The sequence below is a fragment of the Myxine glutinosa genome, chromosome 1 (assembly GCF_964187855.1).
Source record: "Myxine glutinosa chromosome 1, kmMyxGlut1.1, whole genome shotgun sequence".
Classification (NCBI taxonomy): Eukaryota; Metazoa; Chordata; class Myxini; order Myxiniformes; family Myxinidae; genus Myxine; species Myxine glutinosa.
The window spans coordinates 89,094,301-89,113,991 of NC_136261.1; the positions used below are offsets into that span (position 1 = coordinate 89,094,301).

A 19,691-nucleotide genomic window follows, 5' to 3' on the forward strand; every position below is an offset into this window, starting at 1 on the left:
TAACAAAGGCGAGACACATTCAACTGCACTAAAAACGTTTAATACTAAATCTTACAGGTATAGGCACCTATAGTATGAAACCAAACATAAATAGCCCCTTAAGCATTCATAGTTTGAAAATATGCTGCCAACATGAATATTTCTCGATACACCGGGGACTCAATGTAACATGGTTCGATATAAGGCGGTATCCAGTTTAAGGCGGTTTATATATGGCCCGCAAAAGCAATTTTCACAATCTAAGGACACCCATCGGCGTTATATAGAGTTCTCACTCTTTAAAAGGAAAAGTTTGAAACTGTTGTAAATTACAAAAACGATCCACCACCAAACCAAACTAATAACTACAGTTTGTGGAAGTCTACAAACTTGCGAGTTCATCATCTTCCAAGATCACGTCCGTTTGCTCCGCAGACACGTTGTTGCAAGAGACGCCCCGGCAATCACTGCATGCAGGGACACATGCAAGTCCATTTTTCTTGCAGCTACACAACATTGTACCACATGCGTTCCTTGATGTTGATTTGCAGCCGCAACACACAACGTTTCGAATAAACTCTGGCGCAGCAACAATATCAGTCTTGATTGGAATGAGGATGTTGTTGTCGAATCGCCATCCCCACTCGGTCGGATCAAGGCATTCCAGGTTCAGTGTGGCCCATTGACATACTTGGAGTTGCACCCTGAGTGAATGGAAGCACACTGCACGCCCAGTCGGGGTCAGGGCTTCCGGCTTTAGCTTTTTCTTGCCCAGTACCATCAACTGCCAATCGGCATGACGTAAAGTTGTGAGCGTATCATCCTCTTTTCCATTGTAGATATTTAGCATAATGGTGTTGCCTGCAGTGCCAATCTGCTCGCGAGTGGCTTTTAAGTTCCCAAAGCAAGAAACAGCTTCCTGAACAATATCCGACTTCAGAGTTTGCATGATCTTCAGCTTCCCTTTTCCGTAGGTGGCGGATGTTGTGTCACAGCCTCCCCAGCCATGAGCTAACAGGATAAGCTCTGAAGGAATCTGCAATGTGGCCACGAGGGTTTGAATCTTCCACCACATCGGTCCTGATTTGTTTCTTGATGCTTTACAGGCCTTTTCTCGAGCACGCGTTTTCATCAATGTTGTATAGAATACATTTCCCATAGTTGCCTTCACGTGTTTCATCAACATAATGCATACATCGGTGTCATCACTCGCCACAACTACAGATTTTCCAGTTTTGGCAAGACTAATCGCAGTTTTGACAATGAGAACATCAGCATCACCCTCACCTTGAGAGTTTGATATACGGCGCTCAGTCAGTCTCTGACGTAGTTCCTGTTCGATGATAAGGTCAGTCCACAAGCCTGCCCAGTATCTGTTACTCCGGCGTACAGTATGATAGCCATGCTCATGGAAACTTGCGTACACCCACGGATAGTCTGTCTCTAACTCTAGCATCTGCTGCAAGCACATCCTTGCAGACTTGGCATAGTGCACATGCCCAGCTGCTGCAAATAGATTGACCATCTTCCCAACGGTTTGCAGATGCAGACTCCAATTTCCGGTCCTCTCGGCGCGAATGAATTATTTGATGATGCTGACAAACCCAAGGCATTGTATCCATTGCTTGGCCGTACGAGACGATTTACCTAACTCTTCCTTCAGTTTGCCAAGGTTTTCTCCCAAGTTCTTGAGTTCTAAGGACTTGGTGATCTCTTATAGTCCACCTTGATAGTCTTCTTTGATAGCATCACATAGTACTTGTATCTTCTCAACTTCCACGTCAGATAGTGGCTTCAGGTTACTGTTGCTCTCACCGACGAGATTCTTACTCCTGGCATCACCATCGTCTCCCACCTCCTCGCTCTCATCATCGCTGGCACCGCCATCGTCATCATTCGTCTCCGATTCTCTGTCATCGTGCCAATCATCATCTTCACTTACAGTATCAAACTCAGTTTCACCTGCTTCAATAGTGATCTCTGATGATGCGTCCTGCAACCACAGAAATGACCTCTTGGAGTGAGTGTGTCCAGAAGCTTGGTATCTCGGATAGGCAGATAACAATCAGATATTGCTCGCATGCAAGTTGGCCGTGTATTTGATGTATTCTGAAATGAAAAATACAACATGTAGATTGTAGACTAACAAAACAGTACACAAATAAATTTAAAAAGAAAAAACAAAACTTTTAAGACATTAATCCGACATTACAGGATTTTGGACCCCTTTTGTCCTAATATTTGGACATTTTTGCCCGTATTTTTGCCCCATTATTGCCCCGTGGAGAACAACCACGGCACATGTAGTGCCTCTAAGAGACTGCTTCCTTATTATGACCCCCTTATAGGCTACTCGGTACTTTAAAATGAAGTATAGCTTCAAAATTACCTAATTTGTGTATTTTCGATTTTGCCCGCATTTTACCGCGATACCCTCCTCTACTTAAATCAACATAAAATAATTTCCCCAACAGACTCAGCGTGAGGCTCCGAGTATGTTAAACTACTTAAAATTCTGCGTCGAATCGTATTTTTGCCCCATTATTGCCCCGTGGAGAACAACCACGGCACATGTAGTGCCTCTAAGAGACTGCTTCCTTATTATGACCCCCTTATAGGCTACTCGGTACTTTAAAATGAAGTATAGCTTCAAAATTACCTAATTTGTGTATTTTCGATTTTGCCCGCATTTTACCGCGATACCCTCCTCTACTTAAATCAACATAAAATAATTTCCCCAACAGACTCAGCGTGAGGCTCCGAGTATGTTAAACTACTTAAAATTCTGCGTCGAATGGTACCAAATACAGCTATGGTATATTTTTTGGAAGGTTTTGGCCTATTTTTGAGCTATCTCGCCCAGACTAAACACAATGTGAGAAAATTCAAGGTGTTTGAATACTTTATGAAGGCATTATAGACTCGCACAGGCTCGTGGAAAAAATACCACAACAGAAAAGCCATAGCGTATTATGATAAAGAAAGCAGGAAAAGGAGAGGATCTGACACCCTCCCATCAGAGTTCACTACAACATTGTATACAACAACATTGCCGAGCACACTAACAGGCATGAAGACCCAGAGAAGCAAAGTTGGCGTATTGTAATATAGCTAGTGTCTAGATTAGCGTATTATAATTATAGACATATATAATATAGACAAAGAAAATGGAGTGAAAAAAATCAAAAAATATAGATTAAAAAGATTATTATATTGAATTGAAAATAGAAAAGAAGAAGAAGATATATAGAAGAGAAGATCGGACACACTCCCACCGGAAAAGCAAAGTTCATTTAGAGAATCGAAGTGGTTTGCACCATGGGACGACATCCTGCATCTAACCATGGGTTCAGTGGGGGCCATCAGGACAAAAAAGCCTGTACCTCCATAAGGTTCGACCACCTCGATGCGCCTTAAAGTATTATTACACAGATTACTGAAATTGTGAGCCACTTCCATACATACGCATATCAATTTTTGGATGTAGGTTTCATTGAACGTTTAACATTGACATTGATTTTAGCACATTCGTTTCTAATTTTATTCGTTAGGTCTTCAATAGCACGTGTTCCCATGGTATAAACCACTGATTTTGGGTGTCACCAAATAAATAGTCAAGTGGTTCTAAATCTGGTCCATGTGGGGGACATTATATCGGTCAGCAACGTCCGATCGACCTCAAAGTCATCGTCTCAAAAAATATTTTTTATATATTTCTTTTGATTATGAATATTTATTTGACAGATATTTCTGAAACAGCCTGTATATTATGTTTTTACTTCTCACAGCTTATGTTTAGGCTTTGCCGTAGGGCATTTGTGCATAGTTGTTGAGGGGGTGGCGTGGCGGCGGTAGAGCTTCAACTCAGGGATTGGACTTTGTTGAGCTAGTTCAGCCAGAAATTTGAATTTGGCCATGGTGCTTGTGGCAATGGCAGGGCCTATCGAAAAATTATGGCCAAATCGAAAAATCTTTCGAAATATCCAAATCGAAAATTTTTCGAAAAATCCAAATTAAAAATCATCATGGCCAAATCTTTCCAAAGACATCATGGCATCTTTAATGTCCAACAGCTTATCTAGCAGACGAATATCCAGCAGTAATGCCTACCCAAAGGTCTTCACACTGTTTGATGCGACACTCTAGTTGCGAAGCACCAATCTAACCGTTTATTGTCATGTCGAGCATCAAACCCAGACCAGGCAGCTAAAAGGCACGTTCGCATCCTCTGCACGATCCCATCAGAAGTCATACCATAGAATGGAATAAGAATGTTTGTGAAGGTTAATGTCGATCAATGTCAAAAGACAAGTTAAACGAACACATTTTGTCAACTAAAAACGAAAATGTTAACCACTGTAGAAAGTGAGGTCCCACTACGTTTCGACCTTTGCCAGTGACCCCTTTTTCTCTTATCGGCTTTCATTTATTAAAGCCCAGATTTATTTGTCATGGGTCGTTTCATTCATTCTCTTTCACATAAATTCAGAATGATGAAAACAAGTTTGTAGAAACCGTACAAGGTGAACTTGCGAAAAAACAAATTTATTATAAAAAATTTATAGTTGCGAATGAATACAAGCTTTTGATATAGTAAGAAAAAAAGGACACATACCAAGCAAAAGCCAAGGAAATAGCATTTTCATTTTGTCAGCATTATCAATATAGTAGTATTGTGTGATTTAACCCAGAATACCAACATCACAAGACATCAGTTCAGATCAGAATGCTGAACAGGTCAATGTGTTTCCAACATTATGCTTGTTTTTGCATCAAGGCAAAGTTACCTGGATAATCCTAGTAAAATTTACCCTTCTGATAATAGTTACAGATAAATGCAATGTCTTTGAACCTTGCACATGTGCAGTATGTGGATACTGAAATTCCTCCTGTTGCACCAAATATGTACACTCACCAACTGGTACAAACATTGTCCTTGGAGACGATGCAAAATGACAGTTTTTGACGAGGTAAGGGGTTGAATTTAGTGGCACCGTGGATGATAACAAACATTGTTTCTTTATGGTGGCTTCATGAATGAGCACAGAGGTTGAGGGTGACCTACTGAAAAAAGAGCACACTTTTTGATGATAGGAAAGGAGACCTCCAATATAAGAGAGTCACTTGATTCCATCTCTTTGACTACGTTACGAAACCTCTCATCCCAGATCTGCACAGGAAGGTACAAAGACCCCTCCCTTCTCCCTCCACAGTGCTGTTACTATGGAGAACCAGCTAGTTGTCCTGGCAACGGCGGCTGCTGATGCTGGGCGGTACCGAGTGCAGGCTGTGAATGAAAGAAATGGAGAGAACAAAACTAGCCAAGATTTGGAGTTGGATGTCGAGGGTTAGCCATACTCACTCACTCACCATCGTGTGCACACACACTCATTGACTCTCTCTGGCAATTAAAGAATGCCAGAGTTGTCTTCACTGAATTGAATTAGCATGAAAATGCAATAATTCACACAACAAGCATTAAGTGAGAGACCATAAAATGGTTCAGAATTTTAAACATCTATTGCATAAAATCACCACATATTGTGCTACTTAATTTAGTCATTTCGTTTCTTCACTTCATTTTGAAAACTATTTTTAGTGGATGCCTTGCTCTTGTATCTCAGTAAATACAATACATTGCTTTCGATTTTATTACCATGATTATTAATTTCATAAATCAAATTGCTCGATTGTCTTCAAATTCTTCCTCAGATGCCTCAAGTCCAGCAGACCCTGTTGCCCCAGAGATTGTGGTGCCTCCCAGGAACATGAGTGTGCGCTTTGGCACAGAAGGGGTCAACCTCGAGTGTGTGGCCAATGCCCGGTCAGCAGAGATGGGGGACAATGAGAATCAAGGAATATTTGCAGTATTTGTTTTGTGTTACTGTACTCCATAAACACCAAAACTAAACATGACATCGGATCTATATAATGCGATGATGTGATACAATACTCTCTGCCATTGTTTTAAAACCTTGCGTATATACTTCATATATATATTTTCATAGACAAAATGAAAAATACAAAACTAAAATGAGTTAAAACTTGGTGGAAGCACCTTTGACAGCAATTACAGCTGTGAGTCTGTTGGGATAGGTCTCTGCCAACTTTGCACACCTTGATTGGGCAATATTTGCCCATTCTGTACAAAACTGTTCAAGCTCAGTCAAGTTGCATAGGAAGTGTTAATGGACAGCAATCTTCAAGCTCATGCCACAGATTTTCGATTGGATTTTGGTTGGGGCTCTAACTGGGCCACTCAAGAAAATTTATCTTTTTGTTCCTTTACCACTCCAGTGTAGCTTTGGCTGTGTGCTTTGGGTCATTGTCATGCTGAAAGGTGAACTTGCGTCCCAATTTCAGCTTTTTTGGCAGAGGGCAGCAGGTTTTCCTCTGGGATTTTTCTGTATTTTGCTCCATCCATTTTCCTTTCGATCCTGACAAGTGTCCCAGTCCCTGCTGATGAGAAACATCCCCATAAAATGATGCTGCCACGACCATGCTTCACAGTAGGGATGGTGTTCTTTGGGTGATTTGTTATGTTGGCATTGCACCAAACGTAACGTTTTGCATTTTGGTCGAAAAGTTCCATCTAGGTATCATTCCAAAAAAAGTTCCAAGGCACAACTTATACATTCCCCAAGGATGATTCAATTGGGCAGAAATCAACAGCAAAGCACACTAAAAGCAGATTCCTCAAACATATTTTCTTACATTTTAAAAGCTTTATTCTGTGTCGAAAAATACAGGGAAGAGGTTAGACAAGATGCTACAAAAAACTGCATGAACCAAGTGAATCAAAAGACACAAAGCAGTAAATGGAAACGCTCAAACGTATGTACAATGATGAAAAACGTAAATCGCAAATCCTAACGTAAATCGCAAATCCTAACCCACTATAGGCACTACAGAACACACTTTCGCAACAACATAAGAATGCAGGTTGGACTTCTCTTTGTCAATGATGTGCATGGTGGATGCTGGATCCAATGCAGCCCGCTTTGAAAACTAGTTGCGAGACAATGGCCAGTGACAAAATCGGTCCAAAGATGAAGTAAAACTCCCACGAACAGCACCAGAGACGAGGAGCACCTGAGATTCAGAAAGTCAAACAGAGCACGATGAAAATCAGCCAGAAGGATGGCCAGCGATGAGTAGCTCCTCACCCAGACCTCGTGGCCACCTTTGTTTTTTGTTTTTTTGTTTGTTTTTTGTATACAAGATCGAGGCTCATGAAAGAGCGAACATTAATCACACAGAAAGACAAACAGACACATAAAACAAATAACATCGGGAGCGGTAGACAAGATGGGGAGAGAGGGGGAAGGACACAAACACAACATTTGAGAGCAGGGACCGAGAGACATGGAGACATCGAGAGAAATGTGGGAGGGAGAGGGCTTTGGGGGGGAGGCATGGGAAGGGGGGGGGGGTGGGAGAGGTATAAAACATATGGACACTGTCAGGACTTCCAGGAAAGAAGTTGGAATTTCAAACAAGGTGGATCTGGGGTGAATTAGTGGGGGTAGAAAAGATCAAGGTTTTGGATGGGGGAAGATAAGAGATGGTGGTGAACAGAGGTTTTAAAGACCTGGAGGGAGAAGTGTGATTGAAGTGAGTGTGGGAGTTTGTTCCAGAGGCGGGAGAAAAGAGGAATGAAAGAGTGAAGGTGAGCAGAGAGCCGAGATTTCGGCAGTTTAACCATCAGAGGGTGGCTGGCAGATCTTGTGCGACCTGTAGGGATATTTGGGGGACAGAGCACAGAGAGAGCTGGGGGAGCAAGGCCGGAGAGGAGTCGGTAGAAGACAGAAAGACCACCTACCTGCCTGCGGTGAGTGAGTGAAAGGCCCTCAGAGATAGCTTCATCGCGGGAGATTCCAATGATTCTGAAAGCTTTGGATTCAACAGCGTGAAGCCGAGCCAGGTGTGAGGCAGGAGCACCAGCCCATAGGGGAGAACAGTATTCCATTGAGCTGCGGATGAAAGCCTTGTATGTGGTGAGGAGCTCTGGTGTGCCTAGGAAGGACTTCGCACGACGGAGGATGCCCAGTCGGCGACTGGCTTTGGAGGCCAGCTTGGAAATGTGGTTTTCCCAAGAACAAAACAAAACTTTGTTCTTTTTAAAACGAGGCTCCCTGGTCTGCGCTTTTTATTCTCTCCAGGCCCTTCTTCCTCCTCTAAGCAAGATGGCTCATTTCCTTCTCCAAAGACACAGGGTGATCCCAGCCTGGATCCATTCCACACGAAAAAGAACATGATCAATGTCTCCTCTAAACCTCCTCTGTGAATGGCTTGCTCATCCTCCTTCCAGACATGGCCTCCTCTTCTTACTGGTCTCAGTTCTCTCTCCCTGTTTTCTCCTGGGCAGAGTTCTCGTGAGCCGCCAATCAGGGCTCAAAGGGAGTGGCTGCGGCACTGCGTCACAGGGTGTGGTTGGAATATTCGAGAGGGCTAAGGGCGTGGCAATAAAACCCGTTGCGCGAAGCCCCCACCAGCAGTTCTGTGAGAGGGGAGCTGCACTAAGTCAGTTATGAGCTCGGGATGTGCAGTTCTGCAAAGGGGTGAGCTTGCAAGTTATTAAAGTCCTGTGAGAGTAGAGTAGTTATGGGAGAGGCGCTGGGTGTTGAGCTGGAGTAGTGATGGGAGAGGCGCTTGATGAGAGTTACGAGTTCTGAGAGGAGACGCGCATGAACCCAGCTATAAGTGCTCGTACCAAATTGGACGCTCGGTTGAGCTTGATGCCGAGCCTCTATTGGGTTACGCGAGTGACAGCGCGCCGGTAACTAAACGCGCTGTGGAAAACCGCCCAGCCGTGCTGAGAGACGCGTACAGTTCCCTCCTGCCTCATCTGCCCGTTGTTCGAGAGATGCACTACAAGGATCACTTCCACCGCCTGCTTGCCTTCATCGCGGGATGTGCTGGACCGGGGAGAGCCACGCCGGGCGGGGCCGTTCCTGGACGACCGATCAGCGAGGAACACCATTCTACCTGCATTTCCCCTTTGTGAGTGTGATCGGGCCCATATCTGGGGTTAATATAAGACTGCTTAAGACTGCGCTGTGTCTCTGCTTTCTACCGACTTGTACATACTTGTGTAAATAATAATTAAATAGTGTTCTTCCTTTATTCGACCATCTCGTGTTTTCCATCATTGACTAAGCGTGGTACGAATAGAACCGCTCGAATCGGGTCCCAATACTAACGGTAACTGCACGGACCACGTGGTACGCACGTGGTCCGTGCAGTGGTACGCAACCATGGTACGCAACCCAAATTACACGTGGCTCATGTGAGGCTTGATTCCCCACTTCCACGGCGGCGCAGGTATTTAGGTACATGCGAGACTTGTCCCGAAACCCTACCTTGCGTTTGCCCGGGAGGGGCGTTTCATGTCTCGGTTATGCCGGCCCAGAAAGAGCAAGGGGCTTAATCTCCCCTTGGTAAGGGTAGAAAGGGCGGCGGAAAACCGTAACTTTTGGTAGTCAGGAGTGGGGATTTGGAACCCTGGGAAAAAAATTTGGACACCAAATTGTACAAATTGGCCGTAACATTTGGTGTCGGGGAATGAGATTGGACCGGGAGTGCGCTTCACGCACTTGAAAATTACAAGCGACCGAAATTTAGTTATTAAAACCAAATTTTATATTCGTACCATGGCTAGCCAAGGCGGTCGAATGCCGGTGGGGGTAGAAGATGAGGTAGATGATAAGGTAGAATTAATGACCCAGGATTCACAGGAGAGACAGTTGGTAATGGAGGAAGCCGAAAATGGTGTGGCAGCTGGGAAAGGAAATGGCGGCACCTCGCACGTGGCAGCGAGAGCCGAGCCCGCGGTGCCAGCGGGTTTGGACCTGCAGTTAGTCCGAGCTCAAATACAGGCAGCCATGAAAATGGAGTTCGACAAATCAAGAAGGGAAATGAAAGCAGAAATAGATACCTGGGGGGACCAATACATCAGGGAATTGGAAAAAACGGGGGAGGACATTGGGCGCAGGTTGAGCGAGGAGGTCGCAATGGGGCGCGACAAGGTGACGCGGTGTGAGGAGCGCGTGGGGAGCGAGCTTGGGCAGAGCACAGCTAAGTTGACCGGGGTTATATACGCTAGGTATAGAAGAACCGACGATCGGCGAATTAGAAAAGAAAATTGCGGGGGCTCCGGCGATCGAGGTAGAAAAAGAAATAATTGGGGCCGTAGAGATGGCAGAATCGGATAGTGAATCATGGGAGAAAGTAATGGGATGCGCACAAAGTCTGCATTTACACCGTGCTGCCATGCTTGCTAACCCCAATAAAGGTTTACAGGTGCTGGCGGAAAAGCCGGAGAAGGAGGTCCCCAAGGTGAGTAGAAATAATGGCGCGAATGTGTTTGGCGCGAAAGGGTTTTTGGCGCGCTTGGGACAGAGATGAAACCCGGGCGGTCGTGGAAGGTCCATTGTGCGGTGTACGAGGGCGACTGGTGCGCGTGTGACAGAAAAGTGTGCACCGGAGCGTGGGTGTGAGAGAGAAAAGTGTGCGCCAGAGTGTGCGGTAACGGGAGAGCATGTTACAGAGTGTGAGGGAGAATGCACACCGGACTGTGTGCGGCGAGAGTGTGCGATGACCGAGTGTGTTACAGAGAGAGGGAGAATGCACACCAGAGAGTGTGGAAGGAGAGTGTGTGAGTGCGGAGTGGGTCGCGAGTGGTGAGTACGCGGCTCAAGCATCGACACAGACCGGGGTAGCGTTTGGCGCGACGGATAGCCGACCTGAGCCCTCGGTGAGTTGTGTGCAGCAGGGACCGGCCGGGATCGGTGCTGCGGCGGTTTCACAAGGACAGCCGTGCATGACCCGTGCTGGCCCCCGCACTGTATGGTTGGTGCCGTGCCGTGGCGGCAAAGGCAATCGACGAGGTTCAAGGGGAGGTAGGAGATTTCGGAGCCATGTACCCTGGCGGGTGCGGTGCTCCGACCATGGGCCGGTTGGGTCATCGTGCATGGGACCGCGAGGCCCCGCACAGGGATGGAGCCCTGAACCTTGGCCCGTCCATACCTCCCCCTTTGGATCGAAAATGCCGGACAGACACCCCATGCAGGAGACCAACCAACCAAATGGATCACTCGGCCCTGCGAGGCCGAGCCATGACAGCGTATTTCCACATGAAGAGGCTCGAGTGTAGTGGACGGATGAGGATAGTGTACCCTGCATGGAGAAATGGTAGTTTCAACATTCCTCACATGGTCAGGGCCCATGAGTATTATATTAGGGGGATGGCAGTGTTAGGCACATGGGGGTGCCAGCCATGTTTACCTCCATGCACACCGGACTGTGTGCGGGGAGAGTGTGCGATGACCGAGTGTGTTACAGAGAGAGAGGGAGAATGCACACCAGAGAGTGTGGAAGGAGAGTGTGTGAGTGCGGAGTGGGTCGCGAGTGGTGAGAACACGGCTCAGGCATCGACACAGACCGTGGTAGCGTTTAGCGTGAAGGCATGGTTTAGCCCAGCCAAGGGAGGGCTAGGATATTGATAGGGAAATTAGAAGACCTTAGGGACACAATATTTAAGTCGTGACATCTATACTATAGTGGGGACGTAGGTAGTTTAGATGGTTGTTAATGACGAAGGGAGTGCATAGTGTAAAGGGAAGGCGAGGAAGCACGAGTTTTACAGGGAAAAGCAGTTAGATAGATGATGCTGTGTGTGTGTGAGGAATTGTGATGAGACAAAAGGAATTGTGTTGAGGTGTATGGGAAGTGGTGTGTGAGCACAAAAGGTGTGCGAGAGAAAAGTGGTGTGCGAAATAAATGGAGTGTGAGAATAAGTGGTGTGGAATGCTTGGTGTGGGAATAAAAGGTGTGGAATGCATGGTGCGAAGGACTGAATGGGGGAAGAGTGGAACCCATTTGCGAAAGCCCGGGGGGGGGGGTAGTGTAAAGCCAGGTAGAGGGCATAGGCAAAATTTGTATGGATATTGACACCTGTGGTGCAGGTAGTGGCAAGTAGTGCTTTGGAGGGTGCATGAGTCAGTGAAATGGCTGGGCGTGTGGCTTAATTGGTGCGTATGGTTATTGGAGCACTCCGCCACTGTTTGTTTGTTGTACTACCCAGTTAGGGTAGTTGTGAGTTGTTGAGTGGGGCCCGAGGATCCAAAGGAAGGACCTGGGTTGCCCAATGCCAAGGTGGGCATCAAGGGGTAAAGTGCCAGGAGGGGCCTTCCCCAGTTAGTTAGTCGCAGGAGCAGGTAAGCTCGGATGGCGACTTCAGTGGCGGAGGTGCACAGGTAGGTAGACCTGCTAGTGGAGCCACACGACCCAGCCCCAAAATTGTGCAAAGGCACAGAGTGAAAATTTGAGGGAGTGAGACCCAAATTTCAGGGGCACCACAGAGTGGGCAATGGGAATTCCGGTTTTTAGAACCACATAGTTTAAAGAAGGCCGATTGGCAGGGTACGACCCCGGGTAGGTTAAAAGTAAATGTCAGTAATGTAGCTAGGAGATGAGAAATCCCCTTAGCATCATCCACAGCCATTCACCAAGGAGGAGGAGGCTCCACACCAGGACCAAGTGAACTGTTTGAGTGTAAGACGCATCATGACGTAATGAGACATTGTGTTTGTTCCATTCCTTCCTTCCTGGGAGGGATTGGGAGACGAATTTGTAATTAGAGGGGGATATGGGAGACAAGACGTAGAGACGAATTTGTAAATACAAGGAAGGGGTAGGGTAATGTAAGCCGACGATGGGGGGTACAGACGGCTAGGGATGAGCCTGCTCCGCTCGCTCTTCCGCGCCCCTTGCGCTGCATTACCTTGTGTTGCTGTGTACCTTTGCGCCATTTCTGCTTTGCTGATCATGCTTTGTCTCTTCCCCAACCCAGGACCATTTTGGAGGTGGAACTGTGCAGCACCAGTGACCTGTGCAGCATTCCTTGCTACATCTGTGCAGCACCCCTGCTGCACTTTGCTACATCTGTGCAGCCGAACTGCACAGCACCTTGCTGCCATATCCTTGTGTTGTAACTTTGCTGCACCTGTGCAGCACTTTGCTGCCACAAACACTTTGCTGCACCACACACACTATGGACCACAAGTTTTGTGGCCTTACACCTATGTTGTGCAGCACCTTGCTGCAACACCACCTTGCATCTACGGACCACTTGTTTTGAGTGGCATGAATGTTACGCAGTGGGACCACATGAGTTTAGCCCTGCTGGCAAAATAAACGCATTTGTTGTGCATTTTTATTATGGTGTGCTGGGATGAGAAGATTTGTAAGTTTAGTTAGCCCTGAAGAGCAGGAATGGCCTGTATGCCGGTCCAGGGGCTAGCCGGTTTGATATATGCACACAGAAGATGCAAGATGCAAGAAGCAAGCAGCAAGCAGCAAATGTGAATTTTTGAGTGTGTTTTTGTGTATTTTGCTATGCTTTCTCTTGTTACAGATTCATAACTTCCATTGTTGTGGTTTTCATCCACTTGAAACATTTCTGGTTCCATGAATTATTATTATTGTGGTTTGAGGGAAATGACGGTTATTGTTGTCAAAAGGTAAAAAGGTTAATGTTTTAAATGAAACCGGAATCGGACGACGACGAAGCGGAGGGAGAAGAAAAGAGGGCGGAGCTAAAGAGTCGGAGTAGAACCTGGTTGCTTTGCGGTCTGGATCGAACGTTGTCAAGCAAGAGTCACGTACTTTGGATTTCCTGGGGAAAAAGGATTCCTGCGATAAAGTGGTTATCGCTGTGACTGATCATCCTGCGTGTCAGGTTTGGCGATAGATTCCCAAGAATCATCGCTGGGTCGTTGCGACTCGAGAACGAGCCGTCGGCCATTTTGACTCGCATGCTTTGCACGTCGAGCAAACTTCCCTTGCTTCGTCAACCGTTTCCACCGCTTTCAGACGTATCTTTGGTGTGTGTGTGCACCGAGGCTTTTGACGATTACTTTGCGGCTCGCCGACTGTGAACAGTGAAAGTTCATACCTAGAGGGCGCCTTTGGATTTCCCAGTCGCCGTGAGTGCGCCTTTGTGCCGCTTTAACCACGTGACCCTTTCTCCGTTTTGGCCGCGTGCGCCTTTGTGCCGTTTTGGGCGGTGTGACTGTGCCTGTCATCTGAACGAGATTCTGGTTTCGATTTGACATCGTTTCGTTGATCACTGGAGGGGATCAACTCTGAGCTCGAAGATGGGAATATAGAGACATTGGGGAATGTTCTTTTCCACTCACTTGGAGCACAGTGAGTTACCTTATGCATGCTAGCTGATGGTACCATCATAGGAGATATATTGATTGTACTCTTGATTCCTATTATTGTTGTACTGTTATTCTTTTGTGATTTTTAATACAATATTTGTTTGTATTATTTGCAATTGGTGTGGTTTCACCATTGATTTTTGACAAAGGATGACATATTTTTCTGCCGTGACTCCTTTCGGGGCTCGGAGGTACACCGTGACCAGGGGTTCGGGGAGGAACACGTAACATTAATTGGGGGTTCGTCCGGGATTAAACTCCCTAATAACATTCGTCTGGGAGAGAATTCCCTAACATTCCCAAAATTCCCAAATTTGGAATTTTTCTCACATTCCCAAATTTTTCTTTAAAAAAAAAAAAATTGGAAAAATTTTGTGTGAAGGTTAACAGGTGTTAACTGATAGTCACCATGGTGTTTGACGCAAAACAGTTTGCGGCATCCCCTAATGAGGCACAGTTCCAAGCATTTAAAAAAATCAGAACTCTTGATATTGGCCAGACATTTTAACTTGGAGGTCCGAGTTAGTATGAAGAAGGCAGAGATGCAGACATTGGTGGTAGAATCTCTGGTGGGACAGGGAACATGGAAAGAGGTAGCCTTGGATTGGTTACCCGAGGAAAAAGAAAATGTGGAGCTCCGGAAAAAGGAGATGCAACTGCAGAGCCAGGAAAGGTTAAAAGCAGAGGAAAGGAGAGCTGCAAGAGAACTCTAGGAGAGAAGAGCAGGGGAAAAAGCAGAGGAAAGGAGAGCTGCAAGAGAACTCGAGGAGAGAAGAGCCGAGGAAAGAGCAGAGGAAAGGAGAGCTGAAAAGGAAAGAGCAGAACAGGAACGAGAACTCGAGGAGAGAAGAGCAGAGGAAAGGAGAACTGAAAGGGAACTCGAAGAAAGAAGAGAAAAGGAAAGAGCAGAGGAGAGGAGAGCCGAAAGGGAGTTAAAGGAACATGACATGGAGTGTCAGAAGGAAATTGAACTCAAGAAGTTGGAATTAATGAGAGAACGGGGAGAGGTAGCATCCATGCCGGCTAGTTCGACAACTAGTCAGAACACTTGGGATGTTGGTAGGCATGTAAGGCTGGTTCCACCCTTCAATGAAAAGGAGGTACCCAAGTTTTTTTTACACTTTGAGAAAGTGGCTCAAATGCTAAAATGGCCTGTGGAGTCCTGGACGATGTTAGTGCAAAGGGTTCTGGTGGGTAAAGCTCAAGATATATTTTCGGCTTTACCGATTGACATATGTACAGATTATGAGGAAGTGAAGAAAGCCATTCTCAAAGCCTATGAATTGGTCCCTGAAGCTTACCGGCAAAAATTCCGGAATGCCAGGAAGGGAGAGTGAGACCCATGTGGAGTTTGCCAGAATGAAGGAAACCATGTTTGATCGGTGGTGTGACTCGAAAGGGGTTGGAAAGGACTTCAAACTGTTTCGACAATTGATTTTGGTGGAGGAATTCAAACAGTGTGTCCATGCGGACATTAAAGTACATCTGGAGGAAAAGAAGGTACCAGAGTTGTATGAGGCAGCAACTGTGGCGGATGACTATGCCTTGACACACAGGATGGGGTTCCATAAACCTAACTTCCCACCTAGAGTTCACCAGGAGAGTTATGATACATCCAGTGCGGAGAACGAAGATTCATGGGGGCGGCTTAGACATGACTATGAGGACAGATCGGATACCGCGACTCTTAGGGATCAGAAGTCTACAGTTCCAAGATGGACTTATCTTCCGGGGGGGGGGGGGCTCGAGGTAGACCACGAGTTTTTCCTCTGGGCCTACTTGCGCTTTTTGCAAGAAACCTGGACACTTGATGTCCCAATGTTATGACATGGAAAGGAAAAAATCAGGAGCGGAGTCAGATTAGTACAACTCCGAATGCATTGGCAGATGTGAGAAATCGTCCTTGGAGGACAGTGCCTTGTGAAGGTTCCCATGCCAAAGTTACGGCATCACAGAACAACCTTGTTCAAGAGGGTTACAAACCTTTTATGTCGGAGGGGTTTGTGTCACTGGATGGAGACTTAACGAACCAGAGGCCTGTTAGGGTATTGAGGGACACAGGAGCACATCAATCTTTGATGCTTGAGGGCATTTTTCCATTGTCAGAGAAGACGGCAACTGGTGTCAGTGTTCGTTTACAGGGGGTTGGTGGCTATGTTAAAGCCCTACTTCATGTCATCCATTTGCAGTCTGATTTGGGGTCAGGACCGGTCACCGTAGGTTTACAAGCCACTCTTCCTGTAGAGGGAGTATCTTTTGTAATCGGGAATGATTTGGCCGGTGGTCAAGTTTCTGGTAACCCGATGTTTGTTGAAAAGCCTAATATGGAAAATAACACTGCACAGTTAGAGCAGAAGATTCCGGGTATCTTTCCATCCTGTGCCGTGACTCGTGCTATGGGTAGGAAGCACTCTGAAGAGAGGAGGAAGGTACTGACGTCACGCTTTGCACAGGCATGTCTTGTCAAGTACCCAAAAACTAAGTGTCAGCGCACACATGTTATGGATGGAGGCAATGGTGGCAAGCTCTTTGTAGGTGGACTGAACCTCAAAACAAGGGAAGTTGTTCTGGACTCTGTCTTCGGCCAATATGGACCACTATTGGAAGTGCGGCTGATAAAAGACAGGGAGATGCAAAAGTCAAGAGGGTTTGGCTTTGTCACGTTTGAAAACACAAAGGATGCCAAAGATGCAGAAAAGGATTTGAATGGCAAAGATTTGGATGGTCGGACCTTAATAGTAGAGAAGGCAGGCCATGGGCGTCAAGGGGGCTACAGAGGAGGAAAACGTGGAGGTAGTTTCAGGGGTGGCTATGGCTCCCGGGGTGGAAGTAATAGTTTTGGTGGTGGCCGCAGTCGAGATTACTATGGAGGCTCCCAGAGTTACGGCAGCTTCCGAAGGGATGATTATCAGGGTGGTGGCCAGGAAGGAGACCGCTGTTCACGTGAATACAGCGACAAGTGCTCCAACCGTGATTATTATGAAAGTTAGGAAGAGTTTGAAGCACTGAATGCTGCGGAGCAACCGAGCCAAGATTCCTACACGGATTAACCGTGAACTCCATGTTCCTAAAGGCGTCCATGTAGTGAACTTTCCTACATGGATTAACCGTGACCTCCACGTTCCTAAAGGCGTCCATGTAGTGAATACTTCCAGGTCTCACCATCCAACCACCATGAAACCTGGCTCTTAGCTCGGCCTCCATAAAAAAGTGCTATAGATTTGCTTGACTTTGGATTTTTGATCACACCCCCTTAACCTTCATTCAAAAAAATGAAAAATAAAATTAGAGGTCGATGAGATGGAGTTTGGCTTTGCAGGAGTTCAACTGGGAAATTGAGCATGTAAAGGGCAGGGACAATGTCGTTGCTGATTATTTGTCCAGAGTGAACTAACTTTGGAATTCTCTGTAGGTTGTTTGAAGTTTTCGCTTTATTTTTGGGAAATATTGATTAATTGGCTCACGGGAATTGATGATTTGTGTGTGAGTTTACTTTTATTTGTTGGAAGAGTTTTGCCTACAAAGAAAGTTTTCACTATGTTCAAACTTTCTTTCTTGAGGGGGGGAATTGTTATGGATCCATCACTTCCGTTGTTGTGGTTTTCATCCACTTGAAACATTTCTGGTTCCATGTATTATTATTATTGTGGTTTGAGGGAAATGACGGTTATTGTTGTCAAAAGGTAAAAAGGTTAATGTTTTAAATGAAACCGGAACCGGACGACGACGAAGCGGAAGGAGAAGAAAAGAGGGCAGAGTGAAAGAGTCGGAGAAGAAGCTGGTTGCTTTGCGGTCTGGATCGAATGTTGTCAAGCAAGCGTCACATACTTTGGATTTCCTGGGGAAAAAGGATTCCTGCGATAAAGTGGTTATCACTGTGACTGATCATCCTACGTGTCAGGTTTGGCGTTAGATTCCGAAGAATCATCGCCGGGTCGTTGCGACTCGAGAACGAGCCGTCAGCCATTTTGACTCGCGCACTACGCGCGTTGACCAAACTTTCCTTGCTTCGTCAACTGTTTCCACCGCTTTCAGACGTATCTGTTGTGTGTATGTGCACCGAGGCTTTTGACGATTACTTTGCGGCTCGCCGACTGTGAACAGTGAAAGTCCATACCTGGAGGGCACCTTTGGATTTCCCAGTCGCCATGAGTGCGCCTTTGTGCCACTTTAACCACGTGACCCTTTTCTCCGCTTTGGCCGCGTGCGCCTTTTTGCTGTTTTGGGCGTCGTGACTGTGCCTGTCATCTGAACGAGATTCTGGTTTCGATTTGACATCGTTTCGTTGATCACTGGAGGGGATCAACTCTGAGCTCAAAGACGGGAATATAGACACATTGGGGAATGTTCTTTTCCACTCACTTGGAGCACAGTGAGTTACCTTATGCATGCTAGCTGACGGTACCATCATAGGAGATATATTGATTGTACTCTTGATTCCTATTATTGTTGTACTGTTATTCTTGTGTGATTTATAATACAATATTTGTTTGTATTATTGGTGTTTGCATTATTTGCAATTGGTGTGGTTTCACCATTGATTTTTGACACAGGATAACATATTTTTATTCCGTGACTCCTTTCGGGGCTCGGAGGTACACCATGACCAGGGGGTCGGGGAGGAGCATGTAACATTGTAACACTCTCCCCTCCAATCTTCTTTCCAAAAAGGACAGGTCCTGGGTCATAGAACTGTAAATAAGCTTAAGTTTTCTGTGCTTGTATATAAAAATGCTGCCCACTGGCTATATGTTTAGTTTGACAAATTCCGGATTCGGTTAATTGTGGGCGTGATTCTGTTAGAGTAGCTACTCAACGCTATAGGGGGGACATATTTAGTGTTTTAAAACTGTCGCATACACGGGTTAGAGTAAATGTTTTGGGGAACCACATCTATATGTCACATGTAATAGTAAAAGTTAATTTTCCAGATCATTCTCAAAACCGGTCGTTCCATTTTTGTTGGGTTCGACTCAAAGATGAGTCTGATGAGGGAGAGGGGTAGTGTTGCGGTTTTGAGTTTGTACATTAAAGGTTATTTTTCCCCCTCATAGTTTAGTCACACAATAACATGTAGCCTCGCAATAGTTCAGTTATTTTTTCGTATGTGTGAGAATAGTCCTTTTCCTGTGTTAGTCTTGCGTTGAGTAGAATAATGAGAGTAGGTCCTCCATTGCCTTATGCCGCCTACATTGCCTTATGCCGCCTCCATTGCCTTATGCCGCCTCTATTGCCTTATGCCGCTTTACGCCTCCTTATGCCTCCTTTGGCTTTTTGGCACAAATAAACATGAGGCAGGCCTGGCAAATCGAGGCAAGACCGAATGAGGGCGGCGGAGAAGCTGGCGGTAAGCACGAGCCGCCAATCAGGGCTCAAAGGGAGTGGCTGCGGCACTGCGTCACAGGGTGTGGTTGGAACATTCGAGAGGGCTAAGGGCGTGGCAATAAAACCCGTTGCGTGAAGCCCCCACCAGCAGTTCTGCGA

The 19,691-nt window shown here is 46.1% G+C and overlaps 1 protein-coding gene across 1 annotated transcript in view; it reads left to right on the forward strand.

Moving 5' to 3' along the window:
- Window positions 1-19,691, forward strand: part of LOC137425102 (protein sidekick-2-like) — a 547,704-nt gene that overhangs the window by 99,795 nt on the left and 428,218 nt on the right. The window contains 2 exon segments of the mRNA XM_078772524.1: window positions 5,193-5,325; window positions 5,676-5,803. Coding sequence (XP_078628650.1) covers window positions 5,193-5,325; window positions 5,676-5,803 — 261 coding nt within the window.